General features: G+C 44.7%; 1 protein-coding gene across 19 annotated transcripts in view; it reads right to left on the bottom strand.

Moving 5' to 3' along the window:
• Positions 1 to 19,339, bottom strand: part of Dab1 (DAB adaptor protein 1) — a 1,118,143-nt gene that overhangs the window by 9,592 nt on the left and 1,089,212 nt on the right. For 11 of the 19 annotated variants that reach the window (XM_087660519.1, XM_087660515.1, XM_087660517.1 and 8 more), the window contains 5 exon segments: positions 15,911 to 15,973; positions 13,569 to 13,677; positions 6,450 to 6,998; positions 3,259 to 3,386; positions 2,835 to 2,945 (listed from right to left, as the gene is read on the bottom strand). In XM_087660519.1, coding sequence (XP_087516645.1) covers positions 2,850 to 2,945; positions 3,259 to 3,386; positions 6,450 to 6,998; positions 13,569 to 13,677; positions 15,911 to 15,973 — 945 coding nt within the window. In that variant the 3' untranslated portion in view covers positions 2,835 to 2,849. 19 annotated transcript variants of the gene reach the window in all.

The following is a 19,339-nucleotide window of genomic DNA, read 5'->3' as shown; positions in this document are numbered from 1 at the left end:
GTCATTGACTTTATTTAACATGTGGCTAAATGTATAAAATCTAAGAATATAGAGCACCAACATATATTGAAGTTCATACCACATTGATTATGGTGGTAAAGGTGGTGATGAGGGCAACAGGGATGCTAGAGTTGCGATGTTGGTGGGTGTGCTGAGGAAGGTGGTGGTGCTGGGGTGAAGACAGTGGTTATGATGGTGGATGACTGCAGTAATGGTAGTGGTGCTGATGCTGATATGTACTGCTAGTGATATGGAGATGAAGAAGGTGGCAGCCACAGTGGTAATGGCAATATTAGTGATGGTGGCAGTGGCGGTGGCAGTGATGGTGACTGTGATGATTGTTGTGGTGATGATGGTGATAGTGGGGGCGGTATGTGGGAGTCCTGATGACAAGGGTGTTGGAGGTGATAATGATGGTAGCTATCAGATACTCCATGTGCCAGACACTGTATTGAGAACTCCATATATATCACCTCATGGCTTCATCCAACTTTCCTGTAAGATGGGCATTATTTTTAACCTCTATTTTCAAGTCTCCTGATCAAGGTGACATGGTCAAGAAGGATGAATCCAGGTTATGAGCTCTGACAACAGAAACTCTCAAACCAGACTAAGTTTTAAGGTGAATTCGCATGGTCTGACTTTATGCCACAGACTAGACTTAGAACATATCAGCTAATACCAAGGATACTATAACCTCTTCTAATGAAAAAGAATCAACATTCATAAAAGAGTGTCTCTTGCCCAGGACTTCCCACTTTTACGTGGCTAGGATTTGAACTGAGGTTCCAAATCTGGAGTTCTTGCTACATCAACATACAATGACCATGTATAACCCAGCTATGGGCTGAGGCGCCAGAAGGACCATCAAGTGTGGAATAAAGCAAGGCCTCATGAAACAGTTCAACTTGTGTAAGTGCTTCAAAGCCAGACAAGCTCATGAAGCAGAGTTTGAGGCACTGACCCACCAATGGAGTAAGCCATCTTGGTGTCCAACAAGCTCTTCAATTCTAGGATGATGTTTGCTGACATTGTGATGAGTGGATCTTTTCACTGCTAGTTCATTTATCAAACGTTCTAAAGTGAATTTGAACCATGAAGTACAATATACACCTGAGGTGAAAACCTCCTGGAAATCGCCTCAAGTAATCTCTTGAGAATTCCTACCCTTTTGCATCGAGTGTGCCTTTAAGAGACCAGTTCCCAATACAGTTGTGAAAGATTTACTTTTCCAATGTGTGTTTGTGGTTTTGTATAGTATTATATTTTACAGAAATAAGATGTGACAAGTTATAGTATGCTAAATTTCTTAATCCTAAAATCTATTAACAGAATGTACTTTTGAATCCCTGTGTTAGCTTTCAGTAACTGTCAAAAGGACCTATGTGTGGACCATGACTGGCGTAGTCATAGAAGCCAGTTCTAAGCAGTGAACACTGTTAACCATTTTAATGGCAATGGTGTTGTTCAGAACTAGGAACGTTTGAGTAAAGAACTTTGAGTCTGGCCTGGCAGTCCTACATGTTTATGGAAAACCAGGAAGATACCTAAAACTTGGAAACATTTGTCAAAGCTGGCCCAAGACATTACATCTGTGCAACCAAAGTATCCTGTCCCCCGAGAAGGCAAGCTTCATCAGCTCCTCTTTACTTTGATCAAATCAGGTGGATTGAAAGTCGAGTTCCAAACACCACTTCTAGCAGTGTAAGGATGCCTCTCTCCAATAGCTGACAGAATCTGAAGTGATATGGTGGCAAGTCAAGATGCAGCACAGGTGCGGAGCCTCCAGAGTGGCAGTTCCATGTCCTTGGGTGTCACTGACACACTGAAGGAGGTATAGAACCCTTCCTGGATAGATGGTTTGGGCTACAGTGACCTTAAATCTCGATCAATCTTATTTCAAGCATGGCTCGGTTTTGTTTCATAGTGTGGCTTCTCAGTGTTTGATTGGTGACCTCTTTGATCTGCGGCATGTAGACAAATGCAGTGACATTTTGGTTAAAAGAATAAAGCATCAGGACTTCATTTCACTGAGAAATTATCGTGCGTGTGAGTATGTGTGTGTGTATGTTTGTGAAAGAGAGTTTGGGTAAGAGTGTGTTTGTGTGTAAAAGAGACAGTATGCATGTGTGTATGTGTGTGAGGGAGAAAGAATGACAGAGTGTATGTGTGTTTCTGTGTGTGTGTGTATGTGTGTGTGTGAGAGAGAGAGAGAGAGAGAGATACAGAGAGAGACAGAGAGAGACAGAGAGAGAAAGAGAGAGAGAGAAGGGAGGAGGGAGGGATGGACAGAGAGAGAAAATGAGAGACAGAGAGACAGAGAGACAGAGAGACAGAGAGACAGAGAGAGAATTATGTGCCTACTCCAGAGGGCCAATGTTTCTAAAAACTCAATCCCCATTAGGTACTGTTGACTGGACCTCATCCTGTCACTGTCACCAGTCACCAACTCAGAATGCATTATTAAGTAATAGAACTATTCACCATGTTCCCTCCAACCCTACATTTTGGTGTATGTCAAAGGTCATTCATCCATGAGAAAAAGCAAAGTGCAAAATAGAAAGGAGGCAACAAGAGATTATACAAACACTGATAACTGGTGAGATGGCTCAGGCAAGGAGAAGGGGTATCAATATTGGCAATACAGTAACAGGCATGAAAAAAAAACGGTGCAAGCATTAGGAGCAATCACAGACATGGGGAGCTGATGTGGATACTGTAAAAGTGCACAGTCAAGGAGACAAAGCACAAACACTGGGGTAGGACAACAGTGGTAAGAGCAAGCAGGAGGGACAACCTTGTAGGTGAAGGAGATAAAAAGGACAGATACCTACCCAGACCTGCGCTATCTAGCTACCGTCTTGTGGACTTATATTATCACCACTGGGCTCACCACTGGGCTCCCCAAATGGATCACTGGTGGAGGAGGCCTGTGATCCATCAGGCTAGAACACAAGAAGATAACACTTTTTTTTCTCTCTTCAACAACTGAAAATATAAGGCAACTAAGATTATATTCATGCGGCATATGCAACCAATTATTTTACAGGAGGCTGACGCTTTTGCCAGAGGACGCCACCTCCCAGAGGTGAGAGCTCCTAAGAACTTAGCAAAAGGTCATTGTTTCCGGTGGATACACTCTCCTGTGGCTCTTCAAGCCTCGCTCAGAGCTGGCATTCTCTTTTATGTTGGTGCTCTTATTGTCTGTGGGCGAATTTTAATTGTAAGGAAAGGCAGAGCTATCGGAAGGTGACTTACAGCTTCTTGTTCTTCACTCTTGCTGGGACTTTCAAAGCCTTCTTCAAAGATGTCATCTGCGGTCGGATCACTGACGTGGGAAGCTGATGATTTGGATGGAGAGCTCTGCCTAGGGGCCGGGGTTGGAGCTACAGAGAGATGATACCGAGAGAGGCAATGAGGTAAACATGCATTGAAGCCACAACCACTTAGATCCCGTAGAGATACCTGAGGTCTCCTTATCCTTGCGTCAAGTCTTCCCACTTCCCATCTCAAGCCAAATCTGAGCATCTAAATTCCTCCTATGATTCAGGAATGCCAGTCCTCGGCCCCTACTGGAGAACCACTGAGTTAGGAGCTCCAAACAACTCCTACAGTGCTTCTGACGCACAAGCAAGCTGCAGACTGCTGGGCATGGCTGAGTCTCTTCTCTTCTCTGAAGGCATAATTTTGAATTACTTTTGCAGCTTAGATACTGTTAGGAAATTTAAGGACAATATCCCTCAAACTTGTAGAACTCCTCCGAGATAGAGGTTACCTAAGTTTTACAGAAAAGGTGGAGATTTCTAATACTTTCATGGCAACAGCTAAACCAGACTTTATGTCCTTGTGCACACCCAGTGTTTAATAGACATAGCTGGCGTTGGAAGAGACGATAAGCTTGTTGCAAAGAATATGCATTTGCTGCCATGACCCCCCTCTGTCTTCCTCTCCTTATTTGTTCCTGAGATTTCTAACACATGTGACTATTGGATGTTCTTTTTGTAATGATTAACCTTGCATAGGAAATTCTGGTCACTGGCTTAGTACCAAGGCAGGACTTGTTTGAGTAGGTGAGTGGCATTGCCATTGGTAAGGCTTCCCCATTACTCTGTTTCTGAGCTTAGCAAATGTCAGGTATTTTATCAGCCAATGAGTAATTGCAAACGTTCCTGCTGACCTTTAACCCGGTGGATGCTATCTGCAGTTCCTTGGCCATTTACAGCATGGAATGAGGCTAACCCTGGCTACCCTCTTTCCCTTCATTATGCTCCCGACACAAATAACTAGATGTAGTAGTGTACACGTCCTTCAGATATTGAGCAGCCAAAGCCCAGAGGGACATGGGGGGCATCATTCACAGCAACACAGGTATGGGTATGAGCTATGGGATGTGGCCCAGATATATCTAACACTATGGAGTCTTTTCTGTTAGAGGTGTTTTCGTTTTATGTTTTGCTTTTTTGTTTGTTTGTTTGTTTGTTTTTGTTCATCTCATTTCTCAGTCCCATTTCGAATGAACGTTGTCAGGGAAGAGTATGAGAGGATTGACTTTACTCGTGTTATTGAAAATAAAAGATTGTGTATTTCTGGTTGTTTTGAGAATTGGTTTCAGAGCAAAATAGCTACACTAGGTATAATGCCATATAAAGATGCCTCGCTGAGTGGGTAATATTAGCTTTGCTGGGTTCTGAATTGTGTTTGAAGTGGCTTATTGCTTACAAGATGCTGAGAACCCTTGACTCTCCTAACAGTGTACTGCTCACCGTTCCCGAGTGCAACCAGCAGAAGCACAGCTAGAGGTTCTGTACCCATGTGTCTCAGGTGTAACAAGGTCCTACAGGCAGGACACCAAGATTCCAAGCCTGTGCTCTCTCAAGGTGGGTGGGTGGGGGTCATTTCACCCAGAGGGAACATGTGCCAATGTCTGGAGTTATTATTGTCTGTCATGATTACAAGAAAAGTATGAAGACGCTGTTTGCCTCTGGTGGGTAGATCATAGGGTGCTGCTAAGTAAGAATTGTCTGTCCTCAAATGTCAACCATGACACAGTGGCAAACCCTTGCTCTCAAACACAGTTTAAGTTACAAGGCCTTTTGGGCAGCTAGTTTCATCCTCTTTAACATTTCCTAATATCTGCATGTGTTGGGGCCTCCTGCTAGCATTCTGAGAAGTGTGCGGATGGTGACAAGATAGTCCCGGTCCTCAAATAACTTCCTTGTTTGTAGGCAGCCCATGGCTCATTGAAAATGAGACCTGCGTTTTAAAAAGACTCTTGTTCATTTATGCATGACTGTTATTTCTCCGGCATTTCATTTTTTATTCATTATTCTTCATTGAAACCCCATGGATTAGAATTAATAGAAATGCCTTGGCTAGGTGGCACCCATGGCCTGAGTGCAAGGCCTTCATTTTCAGAATAACATTCTGAGCCAGGCTGAATGACACAATCTAATTGTATTCACATTAAATTTTTTTTTTGACAATTCATGGTATTGGCCATCCAGTGATCCATATCACCAGTGACAGTAATGAAAACGGCAAAGTCATTGTACCATGAGCCTTTTCTTTTCCCTTATCAATTGTCAAAGCACAGGCTGAGTCACTGGAACACTTTCTCCGATTGTGTCTGACAAGCACATGCGTGCTCAAGTGTGTCTGGCTTCTGACTCGGCAGCAGGCTTTCTATTTTTGGTGTTTGCAATAGGAATAAGGTGGAGGCAGAGTCTCCTAGCTCTAAGGCCAGAAGGAAGCTGGTGCTCCTACAAGGAATCCAGAGACACAGGGCAGCGACTTTCTTTGACTTAAGACACAGCTTATCATGAAGGAGTGAGCACTAGAAACCTGGCCCAGTGACCTGCAAAAACAAACAAACAAACAAAGAAACAAACACCCCCCCAAACCCTATTGATCAAGAACACAATGAAGAAGATCCTTCTATGTTATAATGCCTTCCTTCAAATAATTGGCTTTCGAGCTAAGAACCATGAAGCCCATGGAGGCAAGACTGTTGCTCCAAAGCACACAGTCAATAAGGATTGAACAGACCTCCATGTTCCCAGCCAGGGCTCACTGCCCACTTAGTGTCCATCATGACCTAATAGCTATAAACCTTGCCTTGCATTTTCTTCTGATCTAATTTCTAATTTTCTAATTTTTAACCTTGTTTCTAAATTTTATTATATCTATGTATGTATGTACGTATGTAAGTCAGAAATAAAACTTTTGGAAGTCAGTTCTCTCCTTCACACAAATGTACATGGTAGATAACAATGTTATATAAAAAGGGTAAGAGGTTATACCTAGTATCTGAGTTGGTTGCTATGGGGACGGTTATCAGTGATACCTGCAAGCTTGAGGTGCAAGTGAGACAGATTCTACCACTGGTCGCTTAAATTACAAGATAGGCACTATACTCGTCAGGCTTTAGAATTCAGTGAAAGGACACTCACGTGAGTTGGTAGATGGTGTGGTAGAAGTCACAGGGGTCAAGTTCAATTGGGAGATGTCAAAGTCATCACAGTCGTCTGTATCCTGTGCCACCCCGACTTTGTTGAAGTAACTGGAGAAGGCCTCTGAGGTACAGGTCAGGGAGGGCTGGTCAGGTTTTCGGGAGGGTACGGGTGGAGGCTGGGCCATCTGGAAATCCTTAAACATTTCCTTCCCCATTTTCTGCCTGGGCTTGTCACTCTGTGGACTTGACCTGGCAGAGTCATTCGTGCCTGGGACGGTTGCAAGGGGGGTGAGGGGACCTTGGAACATGGCAGCTGGTAAAGGCATAACAGTTTGTGTGGGCATGAAGGCGGCTGGCGGGAACTGCCCGGCCACAGTTGGCCAGGGTTGCTGGGTTGCAGGAAAGAGACCTGGCTGGCCCCATGCGATGGGCTGAGCTCCTGGTATCACCTGAGCAACGGGTGGCTGAGCACCCATGGCGATCTGCTGTTGAACAAGGGGCTGCTGGCCCCAGAAGGATGGGAGGACGGCGCCCATAGCGACATAACCTGAAACAGGAAAAAGGAGGGTCAGGCATCCTGGAGAAGGAACATCTATGGATTTGAGTGATTGACAGCCATGTACAGAGTCCTAGGCTGTACTAGGACTTCTTGGGTCTTGACCTCTGGATGTTGACTTACTGGTGGAGGGGCCAGGCAGACCTCTCATGGAAGAGGTCATAAGTAGGAAGTGAAACACAGCTGAATCCGGGAACAACATTTTCTCATTGCTTCACTTTCCTGAATCTCACAGTTCAGGAGACAGAGTGTCTCAGTGAAAGGGGCAGGAAACTGAGAGGTAGCCTAGTCTACTTGCCTCTACTTGGTGAACTGAGACCAGTTTCAATTGATGAGGCCATCTGGGACCCAGTCTCTGCTATACAGCCAGGCATTGAGGCCTAACTTTCATTATGTTTCTCCTCAGGCAGGCAGTGTGTGAAGTGAAACTGTGACTGTTAGAATCTCAGAGGCATAGATGAAAAGCCAGACCTCTGCTTCCTCAATGTGTCACCTGGGAGCGCCCCTTAAGATTCAAAGTGCTCCAGGCTCTTACCTATGAAATGGGCATACATTATCTCTTATTTCTATAGGATGATCTGAACGCGAATATAATTCAATATTCAAGAAAGGAACTATTGCAGCTGACAGAGTGAACGTTCAGCAAATGCCAGCTACTCCTGTGACATGGCCCAGACAAACAATGATGTCTTGCTTGTTGTGTAACAGACAACACCTTACTTCAGGGGTGGGAATTATCATACATTACTTCTGTATTATTACTTTTACAAGTTTACAGAATAAAAATTGGAGATTATTAATCCAATGGGAATACTTTCTACCATGGTAGTTTGGTATTACAAAAATATCAAGGCAGGTTCTCACATTTATCATCATGGTGATTGTTTGCCCAACTATTCTCTTTGGGTGAGATACAGAGATTGCAATAGGAATGGAAATGATATTTGTTAAGACAGTACCACACAAAATAACGACTTCCATTCATTAATTCCGTACAGTATGCATAGACCACTGTTTTACATCTTCGGAGAATCCTCGAATGATAGTTGCCATTATGCCCATTGAGGAAAACTGGTTGTCAGAGAGGAGAGGTCATTTGCTTAGGGTCACATGGCTTGCATAAGCAGGATCAGGATCCAAACTGAGGTGAGTCCATCTCTAGTCAGAATTCTCTTCCTTGTGTTACATGCAGTCCTCCAGACAGCCAACATCTATTTTGTGTCTTTCACATTCACTGGGTCTGGGCTACTATGGAATGTGTCAGCATACTGTTGGGTTCACAAAAATTCTTACATGCTTTCCATGGTGCTCATGCTTCATAGGGGGCATAGTGGTCATTAAACATGGACGCCTAAGCCTAAGAGACACATGGCCGTTCAGTCATGGCAGAGGATAGAGAAGCCAGCTTTGCCCAAAGAAGCACTCCAAAGGCTGCCAGAATAAAACTGTACGTGCAAAACGAACTGGGAGAGGATTCAGGGTATCCTAGCAACATCCAAAAGCATGATTGACAGGTGCCATGGCAACGATAACATCATGGCTCATGTCGGTGACTCTTCTGAGCCTACAGTGATCATATACAAGAGTACCTGGTTTTAGGCTCAATTCAACTGCCTCTGAACTGACTGAAGTTGGTCAAGTCAACATTCAAAGTCTGGTCATTTCTTCATCCTCTTGCCACCTGCCCCAGGAGGAAGCTTTAGACAGAGCACACTTACTGGTGAATCCAGCCAGTGTTAAAGGCATTGAAGCAATGAAACAGTTCATGGTAGAACTTTAAGTCCAGTTGTACTGGGGGCCACTGTTCAAACTTTTGCTTTATTCACTGTTTGATAGCTTACCTACTAATGTAGTGCTTTGGCCTCTAACATGCTAAATGACAACCAGGCCACTTGTTTCTTTTGTTCTCTGATTTGCTTTCACATAAGTAAATTATTCTCAGAGGGAATTCTCTCGCCCCCTAGGGGTGAAGAGAAAATCGGTGGGATGTTTTAGTTATTGTGGTAACTGCAGGAAAGTCTGGCTCTCATGGCATTTAAGAGGCCACCAGCATTGACAGTAGACATCCATGATTTGTGGATCCATTACACAGGACAATAACAGATTCAGCCTCCTGATGTAAGCCTCGACAGACCAAATGGTTCAGAAATTGAGTTTCTCTGCACAGAGTCAACACCTATGTTTCCCATGGACGTGACAAGTGTGGACACTCAAGGGAGAATGTATGTCATTTGATTTGGAACATGTGAAAAAATGCTGGTCCCAGGCAGAAACACTCGACATCATGGCTGGTGTCAGCCTGTATTTTAGCTGCAGTTTTTACTGGTGACTCTGCTGTTGGGTACGGTCTTCTTACTACTCATTATGTCCTGCACTATGGTCATGCCCAAGTATTTCCTTATTGAAATACATGCTTTTGGGTTGGGGATTTAGCTCAGTGGTAGAGGGCTTGCCTAGGAAGCACAAGGCCCTGGGTTCGGTCCCCAGCTCCGAAAAAAAGAACCAAAAAATAGAAAAAAAAAAGAAATACATGCTTTTATTATAAATCACTTCCCATTTCAATCCCATACTATCAGTGTGACATTATACTGATTAAAAATGGTACAGGAAAATAATGAGTTCCTATAACATTGCAGGTATTTGTTACATTAAAAAGGAAAAGGATCCAGGCTTCAACTGTGGTCTTTCAATGTCCCTGGTGACTCTAATGCCCATTTTAATGAGGAAGCAGAAACTCTCAGTTTCGACCCAGCGATGCCCCCCCCCTTCCCACCATTCTTCTAAAACACAAATATACCCACTCTTTGATGATGGGGTTATAACCTCCAGTAGAGATACTGCACGTGCTAACCTACTAAATAGCCCAGCTTAGCAGCCCAGTAGACTGTGGAGTGACCTTTCCATCTGACTGCATGACTGACTGGGAGCCATAGCTCCCTGTGGTTGCTCAGTACCGAGAGAGGGAGCATTGTACCACATATTGTTACCCCAGGGAAAGATCAACATTCACAGTGTGCTTTCTACAGAATGCATACTGTCATCACATAATCACAAAGAAAAATAATTTTAAGGAGAAGTGTCCTGAGCCATGAGTTAGGAGTCAGTGTGGCACTTCCAGTTCTTGAGCATAAGGCTCAGATGCGTGGCTTTGGCTCACGAGGGCCACCTCAAGAGATCCAGAGGTTGGACATCTTCATGTTTTTCCAAGAGTGCAATGGAACCTAAGATCCACAGGTAGATTCACTTCTGATGATTGTACTGTTGGTGGCAGCACCCCCCTCATATTTTCTGTTCTTCCCCCACAGGGAGCTAACAGATGGGCTATGCACAATTTTTGGGAGAGAGCTATTAGCATGTCTCTCTGGCTTCACGCCATCTGCTCCAGACCAAAGTATAATATTCAGAAGAGAAAAAGGCAACACTGGGTAATTGGTACCATGTTGAGGAGTTTACAGATCTCATTCAATTTTCCTGGTTGGGGGAGGAGGGGTTGTTAAGCCTGAGCCCTCCCCAAGCCTGGAGCTGCTGCTTTCTAGCCACAGGCCATGTGCATGCCTGGAGGGACACCTCAGCCATTGGGCTAAAGCAGTGTTGGTTTTCAGGGAGCCGCTTCAGGGCAGCCACTGCAGCTACCTAACAATTTGTTAGCTGGAGACCCGTGTGCAAACGTGGAGGGAGGAGGTGCCCAGAAACATGTTTGTGTCATAAAAGTTCAGGCACTACAAACCTCTTTGCTGCTTGCAAAAAGGGAACACCCACCTTCCCACCTTGCAATTAAAGTGTGTGCGCGCGTGTGCATGTGCATGTGGTAAATATTGCAATCTATAACAAGACGCCAGCTCTGGAGACACCCATAGCCACGACTGAGGGAAGAAAAATAAAACCAGACTAACATATAAGAAAAGCATTGGAAACAAAGGCTCGCTGCGTTTGTATAGAATTTGTTTGCTACCTCCTAGCTACACTGCCTCGTTTAACTCACTCATTCATCCAAAAATATCCATGCTGGATGCTTGGCTCTGATTCAGTCTCTAGAGATGCAGAGAAGAAGGAAACAACACCCCTCCCACTTTTTGGTGGGAGAGTAGATGCTTGCAGTAAGCCTCTGGGGTAGCTATTACCACTCTCTGTTTATTCTTATGCATAAAATTCTACTTCTGTGAGGGCATAGCTTACACCAGCCAGTTACACAAGCAGCGAAATACAAATGTCTGCAGAATTCCTCCTTAGATCACACTTCTGGGCAATATTACAGAGGTCTTCTGTAACACACAAGTCATGAAGATGAGGCTCTCGGCACTGCTCTGGGAGATCCAATCACCACCTCTCAGTTTACAGGTGAGCATCTAGGTTTCAGTGGAGATGGGGCTGGGCTGTTTACAGCTGGTTAGAGCCTGCTTCTCCAGACCACCCAGACCACCTCTGCTATAGGTAACCAAGACACCAAACAACTAAACTTGACTATATGTAGTTTAAAGATTCCCAAGAAGATAAAGGCAGGGAGGAGGGGACAGGACAGTCCCCTTTTATAGCCAGTGCTATGATAATAAAGTAATAACAATCTTTTCCACATTGAGTATCTTCAACATTCTTAGAGGCCCTTAGTTATCTCATTTAATTCTCATGATATTGACACAAGTTTTTTTTTTCATTCCAGTTATGAAGATGAAGTTTTGCTTCTGACATTATCAGCCCCAACATTTAACTAATGAGTAAGCCAGACCGGGAGATTCAAAAGTCCTCAGCTGTCCTTGGAGTGGCATGGGTCACTTCCGGACCTTGTCTCCTTATTGCTGATCAGATTACTTTCTCTGTGCCTGACAGTACTGAGTCTGACAAAGGTCTCCAGGGCATTTGTAATCTAATGTAAGTCCAGGGTAAGACTGGAAAGCACACCTAGTGCCATCTTGTTGTTTATAGAGAGGAGGATGAAAGTAGGAGAGGTCAAACTTCCTTCCCCTGCCCGGAACAGGCGTAACCAGGAAGCCTGCCTTCTTCCTTGACCCTCAATCCTAGTGATGCTGTTGTACTTGAGAGATCCTCCATACCACGCCCTCCTCAGCCAGGACTCCAGAGTCCGTGCTCTGTTCTGCTCACCACTTCAATCCTACTACCCTACTGTTCTAATGTATCCCATACTCATGTATGCTCTGGCTTATGACCCCAGCTGAAGGGGAGCCCTCTGCTAAGTTCAATGGTGTACGGCAAGCACTTGGAACAGAAGCTGGCCTAGAGGGGGCACCCAGTGGATACTGTGGAGTGAGCATGTCTGAAGATTAGTAGGTATGGGGTCTATCATTGTTATTGTTGCTCTTTATAGACAAAGCATTGGGGACAGTGTGTGTATGTGAAGACAAGGCTCCAGCCCATGGCTGCTCCTAATAGACATTTTTACTCATATTGTAAATGACACATCCTATTTCACTCTTTCCAAGATTTTACTGTCCATTTTACAACCCCTCACCACTCACCATTTCAGAGACCACCAAAACAATTCAACGGGGGAGCTTGGAAATGAATGCATTTCTAGGGTGCCTATAGATTCTAAGCTATGAATCTACCAACTATCCTGCTTCTAAAAGTTTGTAATGATCCCTAAAACTCAAGAGGAGGAGCTGCATTCTAAAACAGGGTATGAATTTTTAATTTATATACAATAAAAGCAAGGTTTATATTTAGTAGCAAGAATTCGTTTCAAACACCATGTAATTAAAAGTAATTATTTACATAAAAAAGCACAAGCAGATTTGTATTCTAAAATATTCGGGCTCTCATTTGCTGTTTATAAGAATAAAGATAAAGAAGAAATAGTGAGCCTCTAACTCAGAGCATGCAGGGAAATGCAACACTGTTCCAGGCTCCCAGATAACTGCAAGGACTAACCTCGCCTATTGGTGATCATTTCCAAGTGGAGAGGCCTGGCTGTGTGGAGTGGCAGACATTCTAGAAACAAAGTATAACCCCTGAGATGCTAGCATTTCTAAATTACCTGCCGAACTGTGGTCATAGGTGTGTTTACCCCCCTATAAACAAAATCTATGCATTAAGGATTCTTGGAAAATGAGATACTTTTCATTTAGAAAGTCTCTAAATGCTACATTTTCTTCTCAATTAACCATTAGCAGTTTACTCTTGTCCTACAAGGTTTCCCATGTGAGTGGGGGACCTCTCTCTCCTTGAGCCCAGCAAGGCAGTCTCCTCTACCCATCAGGATTTAAGAGGCACAGTTCCTCTTTCCTTTGCACCATCTTTCCTGCCTCTGGGTAAAGTGATGGGGAAGAAATAGACCTGCACGGATTTGTATGGCTATGTGCATGGTGCCATGTTTCTCAAAAACCTTGAGTCTGGAATTTTCTAGGTGGAAGGAAGCCGTCCCAGAATTCCCAGCATCAGCACCCGCAGCCTTGTGTTTGACCACCTGTCCACCGACATGGCTGCCTCGTATCTCTTGGTAAGCCACAGGAGAGAACAGGGCTCCTCAGGTGTTCTAAGTGTATTTGGTACTGGTTCAGTTAGTTGTCTGAGGTCCACAGAAAGTAGAAGGGAGGAAGGTGGGCTTACCTGAGGGTACAGCAGCAGTGCCAAAAGACATAGAGCCAAACACATCTGCACTCCCCGGAAGTGTCTGGGATGGCGCCGGGAGAAAGGCATCACCTGGGGTTGCAGGAGTCTGTGAGACAGAGAGGGGAGGGGACCAGATGCATGAGACCTGCTCAGAAGGCCACATAGATAAGGGGAGTAAGGTGGGTGTTGCTAAAACCAGAAACCATCCAAGTCACTTATGTGCTCCACTGGCTGATGACAGAAACATTATTCTACCTCTCCCCTGGAGTTGGGGGGGGGAGGGTAAATGAGCTGCTATGGGGACTAAATGAAACAATGCATCTAAACGATTAATTTTATTCAGTTTTTCTTAAGCACTGTGCATGCACATACAGTCGATGCTCAGCACATGATGGGAAGTATGATTATTCGTTTGAGCCCCTACTTCTGGGATTTTTTTCAGGCTACCAACTTACTCCATCATATATGACTTTCACCACTTGCAAGTACCCAATTCAATCTGAAGTATTCCCACTTGAACCCTACTGTGTTCCCTGTTAAATACTGTCATTTATTAGGTGGTCAGTAGACAGCTGGCTAAATAAACAAAGAAAGCTTGAGGAACGGATAGAGTGCAGGCCTATGTGTCTTGGAACCTTACAAATTCTTGCAAAAGAGAAGGAAATATTTTCACAAAGACAAACCACGGTAGCGTATCTGAAAACTTCTAGCCTCAGTCTGACCTCAGCTGCAACTCCAGAAAGGTCAGCTGGATGAAGTGCTGGGTCCCCCTTACCCCCTTTGATAGCTGGGGGGAAGTTATCAAAATAAGAATGTCCACTCCTGCTAACTGTAGGCTTTTGCCTACAGTGTAAGTCTGCATGATACCATAATATCTTGTTGGTCCCCGCCTCCTCCCTTGGAACAGACTGGGGCAAGCAATTAATTCTGAAACCATGGTAATTAGACAGGGCCATTTTTAGACCGTCAGCTTCCGGGACGAATGGCATTGTTCTGAAGATTACTAAATACCCATTTGGATTGCACTTGGGTTCAGGGCCAGAAACATAGCCCTGAGCTGCTGCGTTAAGCATTTTTGCACATCGTCAGAACAGCCCACCCCCCACCCCCACCCCCACACAGCCATGAAGAAGTCACATGTCCTCCTCAGGTCTCAGTTTGCTCATCTGTACAATGCAGGGGGTAAGGAAGAGCCCATCAGGCCCACTCTTGCCTGTTCTCTAACCTAGCTATTATGTACTTCGGGGGCTGGAGAGTGAAAGGCTTATGAGAGTGGACTGGCTTCTCTGGGAACAAGACAAGGTTGCAATGGACATCAGGGGTTGGGAGCAGGGCAGCTGTGCCTGAATTCCCAAGTGGCAGCTGTGGGCTGCAAGGTCTCAGACCATCTGTCCTCGGTGGTGAGACCACAGCTCTTTCTCTGTGAGGTGCATCCCACCAATGAACTATGGCACTGTTTGCACAACTGTGTGGTGCTGGGAGGAGCCATCCTTTCCCACCAGCTTCTGTTGGTGTAGCCTGGCTCTCTCTCTATCTCCACAACTCTGGGGAGCAGGCAGGGGAGGGGCTGAAGAGGGCATGCATTCATTGCTGTAGCAATTGCAGTGACAAGACTGCTTATCAAAGGGTCTAGTACTAAGGTTCTATTTTGCTTTGTTTTCAATTCAATCTTCTTTCTTTCTTCTCCTTCTCTATTTCTTTTTGAATTTGTACTTTCAAAGGAAGGCTCTATGACATCTCAATCACCTTGCAAGTAGTGTCATGGATGCCCTTACTGAGCTGTGCCTGTGAACCCAGAGCTTCATAACTGGCTCAGGGAGGCATGGGTCATACTTTCCAAGGCAGGAAGGCAAGGGGGTGGGCACAGCAAAGTGGGAGGAAGAAAAAGGAAGCAGAGAGGGAAAGAGAAGGATGGAACAGAAAGGACTTCCTTGCTTATGCTGTGGGGGACTGGGCCCATGTGACACATGCCTACTCATGCTTCCTGCCATGTTGAGTTTTGTGTCCATATTCTCAGCTCAGCTATCCACCCTTGGTAAGTGTGAACTATGTATCTTTCCAGTCTCCATTCTTAGAGCCTTAAGGGGAAGTCACAGGCAATGTCCCGTGGTTGCTTTGGTTCCTCAAATCAGAGACATCGATTCTAATTCCTTTTTCATAGTAGAGGAGCCCAAGGTTCAGGAGCATTAGTTGAAAAACCCAAATAACACAGCTCAGCTTGCAAGCGCCAGAGTGGAAATTTACCAGCCAGGCTCCCTCACCAAAGCCCACATTGAGTCTCTGTGTGACTGGTGAAAGAAGGGCCAGGCAGCAGGGTTCGGAGGGTGGGGCATACTTACGGGGGGAGAGGTTATATCAGGAGGGGTGGACATGTCTCCAAAAAGTTCTAGTTGGGTCACAGCCTGGAAAGACACAAAAGGAATCCTGTAAGCACGAGAGGGATGTTGCTGGGCTTGCTTTAGGATGTTATATCTTGAGAATAACCACCCCTTTTCTCTGTTGCTACCAAGGAAATCATAAGGCTAGTCACTGCCTACTACACTTCATAGTTCCAAGTCCATAGACAGAAATGCAATCCTACAAATTGTTTCTCTCAAGAGTGGAACCACCTGTCCAAAAGCCACCCACCTGTAAGAATGGCAAGGGATGACTATGAGGTCCTTTCTCACTTAATGCTCCCAACAGCATTAGCCCTGAGAGGCAGGATCCCTTAGCCACACTGTTTCGTAAAGAAATATATTCCCATAGAGGTGACATCAAAGTCATTCAGGTCAGGACTTGAAATTTCTGTACAGAGAGCATACAGTCAAATATGTATTGCCCTCGAAGTCTGTCTTTGGGATATAAAAATGTGGCTGGATGAAAAGAAAACATTTCATTGAATACCAGGAAAGGAATCAAAAGCAGACTAGTATACACACTATCAATCACTCCCAGGAACTCCATGCCTACAGACACAGCTCCATCCATCTTCCTATCCATCATACAGGGGGTGTGAAAAAGCCTGACCAGAAGAGCAGAAGAACCCTTTTAAGATACACTTAGAAATTAATCTGCATACACTTTAGCTTCAGAGACCATAGGGATTCTTTGGCCAGGAACCAAATGCCCTGACTTAATTATGCAAAGCATATAGTCACACACTTTGTGTGAAGCTATCCACTGAGTAAAACCTACTTCCCACTCATCTTCTCATCGTAAGTGAGGGCTCCCAGTGCAGGCAACGGCAAGAACCAGTCAACAGAAGGCACAAGAAGAGGCTGCCTGCACTGCTACTCTGGTCCCCATGCAGACATCCAGTTCCAACTTGCTCGTAGTTGGATCTCTAGGATTCATACCAAAAAAGAAATGACTATTGCTTCTGCAGAGTGAGCCAGCTTTGAGTTCAAAGGTCCCACTGTTGGGTATGTATGTTGGTTCACTGTCCAAGCTTGGTGACAGAGTTGATGTTAGAGATTTATCATCTAGTCTGAGAGCTGTAAACCTCAAATATTCCAAATCTCAAGCATTCTGAGTGTTGATATGATGCCACAAATGGATAATCTATACCTGATCCCTGATAAGGGTCATGGTAAAAAAAATTGCTAGCACACTAAACACAGAGAGAGAGGTGGGGGGAGGGAGGGAGGGAAAGAAAGGAAGGGAGAGAGGAAGAGGGAGGGAGGGGGAGGGAGAGAGAGAATGAAGTTATGAGTAGAAGTATATATGAAGTAGAAAGGTATTTGGTGTTTAGGCTTTGGTCCCATCTCCAAGGTGTGTTATTCTGAATATGTCCCAACCTCAAAACCCAAACCACATTTGCTCCCAAGCATTTCTGACAAGGGATGCTCTTAGTAGCAGAGCTTCTTTGGCTAAACTTGGCCAAGAGTGTTTTCCTGGACAAGAATGACGCTCAGCTGTGTGAGCGCCACTTCAATCCTTCCCCTTGGGCTCTCAGACTCCACGACAGTACCTGGCACACACCGAGGGGTTTGTTTCCTCTGAAGTATGCAACATTCTTCTCACGAATCTTGAAGAAGCATAAGGTGCTGGACACTGTACTTGGTGTTAGGGGCATGGAAAGGAGAACTGTCAAGTCCTAACTGCAGGCAATGGACGGTCTGTTCGGGGATGGTGATTCACAGACGCAGATCCCTTCAGGGTTATAGGACAGAAAGGGTGACCAAAGTCTCTGTTGGGAAACTGGAGCCTAGTCAGCTAGGGGCAGAGAATTTAGTCAGAGTTTTCCAAAGGAAACAGCCTGACTCTAAAGTCTAGCAGGAGAGGTACAGTTAGCCTGGTGACAAAGAAGTGGAAGACTATGGAACTCTAAGAGCCAGGAGGAGCACTGGAGGAGGGCAGAAGCCGTTTGTTGCTACCAGCATGGACCTCCTGAGGGAGGACATGGCGAGGGACTGGCAGAGGCTATCTGAGCCATTTGTGTACATTTCAGTCTTCCCCACTGACTCCCCTAACACCTTCCCTCTCAAACAGTGAGTCCAGCCACTGATATACACGTGGCAGCTGGCGTGTAGCATGTGCTCCTAAATCTGGACTCTTGTTTTTTCCTCTGCAAGCCTTTTTTGGCATGCCAACAACATGTCACCTGATAGGGTGAAGGCTGCCCTTTGGTCCCTCTCCTGCTGCATATAAAGACTGATTCTGCCTAATGAATTCAACTGAAGCTTCTGAGCTTCCTGGAGTCTGGAACTCCATGCTTATAAAATGGCTCAGGACTATTTTGAGCGTTGGGAAAATATTAAAATGAAGTTAATAATTAAGTCACACAATTTACATCTCAAGTGTGTTGAACTCGTGGCATACTTTTACTAACATCGTAAAGATAATTTATTGGCTAATTTTCTCCTTAAGCACAACTTTTAAAATAACCTTCTTTCTTGAGATATAGCCCTTCCTCTTGCCAAATGATTTTCACTCAAGGATTAAACGAGAAAAACATGGGGAGGCATAAAACATAGGCTGTTATTTCGTTTCATTGGATTTGCTGTTTAAATAGAACCCTGAGTTAATTAAATTTTATAGAAAAAGGGGGTTCTTGGGCCATAAAATTAAAAATAATCTGAATAACCATGTATGATTGAGAATCAGGAATAGTATCTATTTTCACAGCCCTCCCCGATGTGAACCCCAGCCGCTTATTTGTAACCTAATAAACCATGTTCCAACTGAAAATATCTGAAAATACTGTCCTCATCCATCATGTTAAAGGCCTCAAGAGAATAAAGCTAAGAGTTCACATTTGTAAAACACTTTACAGCTTACAATAAGCATTCCCATACATTATCATCATGTCTGACACTGCCTGAGCCCAGGAAAGTCAGCTCCATTGTCACAGTCCGCACTTAACAGATGCCTTAACTTGAGGCTGAGGTAAGGGACGGGGACGGGAGATTGGATGCACTGACCTGTATAGCAACCACACCTTTTCAAAGTCTGTCTGCTGATTCACCAGTCCCTGCTCAACATTTCTTAATGTGGTAGTGAGCTCTAAGACATCTTCCAACTAGAAGCTATGGTTTCCAAGAGACCTGCTATGGTGCACACCCATGGAAGGCCATTTGCAGCAGCTGGAGATGTTTGCTCCAGACAAAGAATTACCTACCAACACTAGCATTTCAAAGGCCTTCTGGTGGAGGGGTAGCTCTAGGTGCAGATGCATTTCTTTTAGAAGATACTGGGTACTTTGCAGCAGTAGGTGGAGTGATGCTAAGGCTGCCAAGACCAGTGTTGGAGAAATCAAGGCATTGAGAGGTTTGGGTCCATCCCTT

The sequence above is a fragment of the Rattus norvegicus genome, chromosome 5 (genome assembly GCF_021556685.1).
Source record: "Rattus norvegicus strain SHRSP/BbbUtx chromosome 5, alternate assembly SHRSP_T2T, whole genome shotgun sequence".
Taxonomy (NCBI): Eukaryota; Metazoa; Chordata; class Mammalia; order Rodentia; family Muridae; genus Rattus; species Rattus norvegicus.
The sequence above is the reverse complement of the archived record's forward strand: the minus strand, read 5'-3'. Positions and strand labels throughout refer to the sequence as shown.